This window comes from Arachis ipaensis, chromosome B9, assembly GCF_059453495.1.
Source record: "Arachis ipaensis isolate K30076 ecotype BB chromosome B9, ASM5945349v1, whole genome shotgun sequence".
NCBI classification, from domain to species: Eukaryota; Viridiplantae; Streptophyta; class Magnoliopsida; order Fabales; family Fabaceae; genus Arachis; species Arachis ipaensis.
In genome coordinates, this window is record NC_142444.1 from 6,205,565 (window position 1) to 6,214,240 (window position 8,676).

At 31.7% G+C, this 8,676-nt stretch overlaps 1 protein-coding gene and 1 long non-coding RNA gene across 5 annotated transcripts; one reads left to right on the top strand and one right to left on the bottom strand.

The window, feature by feature from the left end:
- Nucleotides 1-344: 344 nt before the first annotated feature.
- Nucleotides 345-6,605, top strand: LOC110266453 (uncharacterized). Of its 4 annotated transcripts, none has more exons than XM_088498050.1 (7): nucleotides 345-707; nucleotides 804-880; nucleotides 964-1,099; nucleotides 1,801-1,887; nucleotides 3,265-3,403; nucleotides 4,028-4,070; nucleotides 6,160-6,605. In XM_088498050.1, exons 3-7 carry the CDS (start codon nucleotides 1,018-1,020, stop codon nucleotides 6,211-6,213), a joined length of 405 nt encoding a protein of 134 aa, XP_088354176.1. In that variant the 5' UTR covers nucleotides 345-707; nucleotides 804-880; nucleotides 964-1,017; the 3' UTR covers nucleotides 6,214-6,605. The 4 variants fall into 4 exon arrangements, 2 of the variants coding, with proteins under 2 accessions (XP_088354176.1, XP_020966874.1); XM_021111215.2 differs by having other exon boundaries at nucleotides 964-1,089; nucleotides 1,831-1,887; nucleotides 3,243-3,403; XR_015899234.1 differs by having other exon boundaries at nucleotides 3,243-3,403; nucleotides 4,028-6,605.
- LOC148543605 (uncharacterized) lies at nucleotides 4,529-7,738 on the bottom strand. Its single transcript, XR_015899235.1, has 3 exons — nucleotides 7,688-7,738; nucleotides 7,154-7,587; nucleotides 4,529-4,677 (listed from the first exon to the last, which is right to left on the bottom strand). It is a non-coding gene; the product is annotated as an uncharacterized LOC148543605 (long non-coding RNA).
- Nucleotides 7,739-8,676: the final 938 nt, after the last annotated feature.

Consider the following 8,676-nt stretch of genomic DNA (forward strand, 5'->3'; position numbering starts at 1 on the left):
AGATTTTAACCAGCAACATTACAACAGATTTTAACTAATACCAACCAGCAACCAGCAACAATACAATTCAAGAACAATCTATCTATTAATATATAATAGGAGAGTAGTAGATGGTTAGTTAGTTGACAAGTGATACTTTGTATAATAGACAAGTGTTACTCTTGGTTGCATGACAAATGGAAAAACAACAAAAATTAATATTAATAAAATAATAAAAAATCTGAAGATTTATGAGCAAAACAATTGGCGGGATTTTGATTCAAATTGAAATTCAAAATGATTTTGTTACCGCTGTCTTCATATATATGTTAGTTAAACGGTGAAGAAAGAAAAGAAGGAAAGAGAGAGAAAGAAACCGACGGTCACAGAGAAGAGGGTGGCGACGAACAAAGAAAACGACGGTTGAAGAAAGAAAAGACGACAGAAGAATAAGAGAACAACGGTGAAGAAAGACGAAGAAAGACGGTCGACATTGCAGAGAAGAAGAAAACGATGGTGATGAAGGTAAGGACGACGGAAGAAGGAGAAGAAGGTGGCGACGACAGCGACGGTCATAGGGAAGAAAGCTAAATCGACACAGAAAAGAAGTGGAACGAGGCAAAGGCGGTGATGGAGTCCACTGTCCCTGTTGGATCCGCAGAGCTGCCTCCTCTGCAGGATGGTGGCGCCGCCGTTTCTTCGCTGGTGAGTGCTGCGAATTAAGGATGGTTAGTTCTCTCGCTTGGATATACTTTATTTTGTTGTTTGATTGGTTGAAAACGCTAATTGAAATTGAATATGGATTTTTGTGTTAATATCTTTAGAATGACTTGCTACATTTAAAGAAGAGAATGGTGAAGGAGCAGCTAGTAGCAAGTTGATGACACCGGTGAAGAGAACGGTGAGCTTTGATATCCTATCGTCGGCGGTATTACAGAGGTAATTTACAGAGGTAATTTACTTTTAAATTCTTTTTTTTTTCAGTGATAGCAGGTAACTAGGAGCTAAAATCATGTTTAGGAAATTCACTGAATTTTGATGTCAGTGAATATGGTTGTGAATGAACTAGACAAGACCTTGCACCACCAAATAAGAAGCCACTTTCTGAAGGTGAGTAGAGGTATATATCTTTGGTTTTCTTTGTTTTTTTATTTGAATGTTTTGTGATGATTGTATTCTCTAAATCTCTTTGTGGTTACTGATTACGTGTTTTGGCCTTTTTTGTTTAATAATTGAACAGGATGAGATACTATTCTTTTGTCTTCTCCTAGACATTTGTAAATCTAGACTTGGAACTCTATATGCAAATTCATAATACAAAGCACTTATATAGAATATTTTGAACTTTGAACTGAACTTAACAGCCTGATCTTTTTGCTTTGCATATCATGTCTTTGATGATTGGACTTAAACACCCCTTTAGTTGAAATACCACTATCTTTTATTCATTTATGATGTATAGGGAGCTACCTAAATGTTACATTGTTGCAGACTTTTCTGTATTTTTGTGGCTGTTGCAGACTTTTCTGTATTTTTGTGGCCAAACAAAATTGATTTTCTTTCCTTGAATATTTATGTCACCATAATCTTCTTCTACATAGCGTTACATGTAGGTATATATGATGATAAATGTATTTTGTTTACTGCAGGATTTGTGAATTTGCCTTGGCCTTTGTTTTCATTTGTTTATTTATGTCGATTTTATACCGATGGTGTTTGAATTTGTTTCGATCACTATGCATATATGAAAGCATGTGGTGTTTTACCTGTGATTTATAGCTGCTGTGTTTTTTGATTTTTTTTTAAATTTGTTTAATTCAGGTTCTCTTTGTGCTTCTCATAAATCGATAGGAAAAAGTGAGGCTCACAAAGTGGTACGCCCCATGCTCTCGAAAGGAAAGATCCAAGGTATATGGCCATGTGATTAAATACAAAGTTTCACATTTTTAATTAATTATTATATATTATATATTTTATAGAAGAGGATCAGAGTTCTTTTGTTAATTCAAATTATTTGATCTTGAGCTATATATCATCATTTGGGCAAAAGGTTTTAAATTGGAGTAGGAGATTGTAATTGTGTTTGTTGCAATAAAAATTTGTTACTTAAAATTGATTTGATGAAATCCATTACAAGCTATTGCAAACGGCAATTGCAATATGATACAATTGTAGTAGAGACTCCTTAAAATGTCAAATTAGTGTAGAAGAAAGCAACCTGTCCTATTCTATAATTGTGATCTTCTAATTTGTTTAAAAAAAAAAAAAAGTTACATCTGTATTTTATACTGCTTTAAAGCTACATCTTATTTTTCTGCTTATTCAAATATTTGTATCATGGAAGTGGGCAATCATGCATGGAAATTTGGAATATGATTGTGATTTAATGAGGTGTTGGCTAAACTATGGAAATTAACAATGAAATGTTGTCATATATGCATATGGAGCCTGGCCTTCACCACATTTTGAAAACACATCATTCAATGGAGGATGGTGGTAATTATATGAAAAGTTACTTCCTTTGATTTACAGACTTAATTGGAGATATCATTATCAATATCTCTGTCTAAATTGGAGAGTCTTAATTCATCTTTTTAATTATCTCTCTTCTACAAGTAAAAATATTAAAAAAAAATATTTAAAAATTAAGAGGATAAATTAAGATTTTTAATTATTTTTTTATGTCTTGAGAAAAATCACGCTAAACTCGAAACCCTAAATAAAGAAGATTTATACTGCTTTAAAGCTAAATTGTTTAAAGAAAAAGCTACATCTTATTTTGCTGCTTACTCAAATGTTTCTATCATGGAAGTGGGCAATCATGCATGGAGATTTGGAAGATGATTGTGATTTAATTCCTCTGGCCTATCCTTTGTTGCCTCGGGAGTGTGAAAATATGTTATATGGTGCTAGAAAATTATTAGTTTGTGTAATTGACTTTTAAGTAGTTCACTTGCCTAAATTTTTGAGACCCTTTTCTTTTATAAGGTTTTATTTCCATTAGGAGTTATGCATTGTATTTATTGGTGTTAATAAGTTAGTGAGTGTTCAGGTTAACAAAATAATCAGTTGAAGTTCAATTTGATCAGATAAATATTGATAACTAACATAACTCTGGATTTATTGATTGATGGATTTATATGCCATACTTAAATTGAACAATGAACATAACCTAAATTGTTTTTTGAAATTTCATTTTGTTCATATGGCGATCTTTATCCTTTTTAATGCTATATATGAGAAAAACTAAAATGTTGATTCAGGTTGCATTTGCAAAAAGGGCAGATTTGAGGATGGCTAATATCTTGCATAAGATGTCATCATTGGTGGGTGGAATGCTCTTCGTAGGTGACGATTTATACATTCATACTGCATGGCATCTTGCAACCGTAATTGGTGTCAGTAACTGCAACATGCTCCTTGAGTGGGTGTTCTTTCTCTTTATTCGAATCTTAGTATTTATTTGATCTATATTGTTAGGATAAATAAATAAATAAATATGCATTGCAGCTATTCTGTTTGTGCTTAGTAGAATTATCTCACATGCTAGCTGATCTTCCTTTTAAGCATTTTCTATTTAGGGCTTTAATTTAGTTTCCATATTGTTTTGCTAATAGTTAAAATAAAGATAACTATGTGCAATTAAAATATTTGACAATTAGGATCACATTATATAAAGATAACTTATCCCTCACTTTTCTTACCTCTAATTATGGAAGGAAATATGATAAAATGTAGCAATAAATATTATTTCTCCATACAAATAATTATATCATTTCACCCTGTTTCCTTCCATTCATCCTGTTATGTCTCATTTCATTCCCCTACTTCCTATCGATTCAAACATAGCTTATATATGCTTTTACATGTAAACATACAATTCCTTTTAAGAATCTATGGTCACCAACCACCATTCTCTCTATCTTTTCTATGTTTTACATAATTGGATTAAGCATATAAACATTTTTGCATTTTGCAAGAATTGTGGTGATAGAAAAGTGAGGAATGTTGCTTTGGCTTACCAATTGTCCTTGCTTTTGTGATGTAGGCAGTGCTTTCGTAGCAATGCTAAGGAAATTGACTTCATTAAGGTATCTCTGTCCCTAAACTTGATCTTCAATAAATTGATTGCATAAATGTTATATGTCTTTTAAACTCCTATTAAGTCCTTAGCTTAAGTTTTTGAATTGTGATCCCTTTATGTATGCATGTTTCGGTTGATCTATTCAACAAATGAGTATAAAAGTCTCTCGGTGCGTTTGCAATGAGAATTACTTCATGATGTGATAAGTTACTGCAATAGGCACTTAGAGCATGTGTATTTATAACGTAATAATACTAATTTCTGTCTTTTACTAATTTTCTATTCGTTAATGAAGTTTATCTAAAAGTAATAATACTGATTTTAATTTCTCAATCATTCAATTCATCTACAAGAATTGAATACACGAGTTCAAGCATTCAGGCTTCTATTTTGTTTAAATTCATTAATAAATAATTAAAGACAATGACTAATAGAATAATATATCAGTTCTAATAATACATAGAGTCTAGGCTTGTGATATGAATTCAAGTTTCTCTTATACAACTCTCAAGTCTTTTAGCCGTTAAGTATGCGGAGGGTGTGGATCTGGCTTGCTTTTTGTGCTTTGGCTTTCTCAGAGGGAGAGAGTAAAACCAACCATTTCTCCATTTGAACTGCAGCCATAGAAAACATTGTTAGTAGTTAGTGACACAAAAATGAGGTCTAATCATTTAATAAAGGAAAAACTCTAATTATGGCCATTAAGATCTACCATACCATCATGTTGAAAAAGTTATTTGCTGCCTCCGTCTTTGTCACCTTATTTTAAGTTTAAGACTCGGTGCAGGAAGCAAATTATGAGAAACTATGCAATTTGTTATGTACAGTTCTTCAGGAAGCCATACATTTTGATGCAATGTAATGATTTTAAAAGCTATGACTATAATAATATTCTGTTTCTGAATTAGTGTTGTTTAACTTGCGGTTAAGTGGGTTTGTACTAAGATTTTGGCAAATTTAGAGCAAAGAGGCTTATGCCCAAAAAAGTGAGCAAAGAGGACAATATATTTAAAGGTTACTCACATAGAATTCTTCAACTAAATTCCATGCTTTTATAGCTTTTATCGAGCAAAATTTGCCAATTACGTTTATTTTCTTCTTATTTTGTCTAGAAATTATTTTCTAAAATGTTGAGTAATTTCCTTTTGCATTCCTTAGACAAAGTGTAGTTCTTTCTCAAGTCACAAATACTACCTACAGGTTTAGCTGGTGACCATCTGCAAATAAAAGACAAGGTAATGGATGTTGAGTTATCATAGAAAAGTGAATCTCAGCTACCATGTGCTTCAGTTTCAGCCAAACATAGTGGAAAAGAAAATAATGTGGATATGATGTCTCCTTCACATCCAATGTAATCGGATCAATTTCTGGTGTGAAAAATGGCCGGAAATTAAGTCTTTTTCTTTTTTCAATATCCAAACACATTTAGTAGAAATAAATATAATAGTTATTTGTAGATTAATAAGGGGTATACATATGAATAAACATCTAACTCAGAATGATTTCTTTTTAATGTAATTATTAGTTTCTATTTTGGGTGTGTTATATATATCAGTTAATGTAAAAGAATATAACCTTCATATAATGATGGAAAAAGATCAACCATAGAATGTCACAAGAGTAGATTATGGTTATAGAAGATAGCTGATAACAAAATGGAGAAAGTAAAATGTGCCGTAGGTAAAGGCAAAAATTCTAGCAAATGAGAAAGATGACCAAATTCGAGAACTAGCTTCTTCGTTAGAAAAGCAGGCAATCTCTTAGCACATAAGGTAGTTTCTTAGGTTCCTCATTCTGGCTCTCAGAAATATATTTTTTGCTTATCTTGCTTCATCATGGAAGTGTTTATTTACTTTTGGTTTTTTGGAAAAATTTTGTGCTCTTTGGTGTTATTAATTTAATCGTGTTTTGAGTTTTATTGCTTCACAGCACTAAGTAGTAGTATTACTGATCTGAAGTTGAATCATTCCGATTAAACTGAATTTAGCCCTGAAGGCATGAACTACAAAATGGTAACTTTGAAGTTTAGCTATTTAGATAGTAATATACTAATATGTATGTATTGCTTATGTTCGTTTCAAAATATGCGTTTGCAGGACACACCAAAGACAACGACTATGGCCTTGCTGGTGAGAAATTGTTTTTTATAGTTTTCTTGGTAGTTTTGTCAATAATCCTATAGCATATGTTATTGAAAAAAGTAATAGAAACTTGATGACATCTCTTTCATTTTTTATTTCTATGAACGGATGGCTACAGATAACTCATGTATGTACATACCAAAAGCAATGGATTCCATTCATAATTTCATTTTCAATCAAATTTCAATTAAGCAACAAGTCAAGTAGCTTCTATTGAGATGCTGATAAACTATGATGAATGTGAAAGTCATGATTTTATTGAATAAATAAATTCTCGGTGTTGGTGCCATTTTAAATTCTCCTTCTATTCTCTTTGGTAATTGTTACAGTATTTACGGAAGAAACTGCATGATGTTATGCTTTTTTTATTACCCAAAGTTGTCTTATTCTTTTATAATTGTTATTTGATGGTAGTCTCTTTTATTATTTTAAATTGGTTTTTTTTATGCTTTGGAGTGTCAACGTCTATAGTATAGTTTCTTTATTCTTTTGAAAAATTTGGTTTTAATCATTATAAGTAGTTTGCTGTTAATATTTTTTATGTATTTTATAAAGTACTTTGTTTACAACTAGAGAAAGTAAATTAAATTGTTATCGGTCTAATTTTAAATGCTGCATTATAATAATTTTATTATGCTAATTTTAAATGCTGCAAGAAAATTATTTGGCTTCTGGAAAATAAGAATAGAAAAGTCTTATACTATACAAAGTTTTATATATAAAAACTTATTCAAATTAAAAGTAACACCTATTACTATTAATAGATAAGTAGCAATCTATTATTATAATGAAACAATGTTTGGCCCGGGCTTAGCGCGGGTTTTACACTAGTTTTAACTAAAATTCAAGAACAAATTAAACTAATATATCAACCAGATTTTAACTAATATACCAATTCAAGAACAGATTCTATAACAATAGTCAATAGGTCAATAGCAGAGGCACTGACCTGAGAGAGCACTCTGAGCTTTCTGACGACCAGGTGAGGCACCAAGAAAGGACAGAAGCAAAAGCAGCGAAGTAGAAGCACAACCCAGAGTGACGACAAGGGTGACGGAGAGACGAGGTTGGCTGATGGGTATCGGCGGTGACTGGTGACTTCGGCGGTGACTGATGAGGCCGATTGATGAACTCAGAGCACGGCGAGGTAAGGGGAGAAGCAGTGACGGCCGGGAGAAGGAACCACGCCGCGGAGAGTGACGACGAGGGTGACGGAGAGACGAGGTTGGCTGAGGGGTATCGGCAGTGACTGGTGACTTTGGCGGTGACTGATGAGGCCGATTGATGAACTCAGAGTCTCAGACACTCACTCAACTCTCAAGACTCAAGAGATACTGCATTACTGCCATTAGGGAGATTGAGGCAATGGAGAAGGGGGATAGCCTAGGGTTTCATTTCAACGAAAGACAAGATCCAAGTTAGTAGAGTGAGAAAAAACCCAAATGGTTAAAATAAATAAAGAATAATGTTGAAAAAAACCTACCGCCGCCGTTGAACAGAGGAGAATACCGGCGAGAGGCCGTGTAGAAAGAGGGCAGCAAGAAAAATTAAGCTAAGCTGAGAAGAAATAGTTATCTGCGTTGAAATTACACCAAGAAATCAAAGAATTGTTGTAATCTTTGGAGGGAAAAGGATGGAAGGAGATGAAATGAGAGAGAGCTGCGGGAGAGATGTCAGGCGGGTTTGGAGGGAAAAATGAAATGAGATTGAGAGAGGGTTTTTGATTTTAATTATATATATAATATTAATATTAATTAAAATTAATGATTAACATTACTAAAATATCAATGTTATATTTAAAAACTTTTCAATGTCTGACAAAAAAAAAAGGAAGAGAAATCCCCAAAAAATAAATAAATAAAAGATTTAGTTAATATCTATCTATTTGTTTACTTTAATATATTAAAATTGGGTTTTTTCCCAATTACTAAAGGTGACGTCGATCTCTCACGCTTCCGTTTCCCTCCAAAATGAGTGAAATTTTTTTTATTCTAAATTATTTTATAAAAAATATCTTTATTGTAATTATATTATAATTAATATTTAATGAATAATATATAATTATACTACTTTAGGAACATATCTTCATTATAATTATATCAAATCAATATTTAATGCATTATTAAATTACTTATCAATTATCAATTAAAAATACTTTTAATAATAATAATAATAATAATAATAATGTGTGATAATGATATTAATAACGCACATTAATTTTAAATATTTTTAGATATTTTAATTATATTAATTTTAAAAATATTAATATAATTCTAATTCTTATTCATTATTCAATAATAATAATAAAATATAACCCGTTATAATTTTTGTTCATATTTTAAAATTATAATTTTTTTATTGGAAAAACTACCAAAAGTACCCATGAAGTTTACAAACGCTGGCAAAAGTACCCATAAACTAAGGAAATTAACGTTGTACCCATGAAAGATGGGTTTCGTACGAAGAAAATAT

What these genes read in the sequence shown, in the direction of transcription:
- LOC110266453 (XM_088498050.1), top strand. Translation starts at nt 1,018, where the DNA reads ATGTCAGTGAATATGGTTGTGAATGAACTAGACAAGACCTTGCACCAC. An exon ending in CTCGAAAGGAAAGATCCAAG is followed by an intron (nt 1,888 to 3,264) that starts GTATATGGCCAT and finishes CAAAAAGGGCAG; the next exon opens with ATTTGAGGATGGCTAATATC. An exon ending in AACTGCAACATGCTCCTTGA is followed by an intron (nt 3,404 to 4,027) that starts GTGGGTGTTCTT and finishes TTTGTGATGTAG; the next exon opens with GCAGTGCTTTCGTAGCAATG.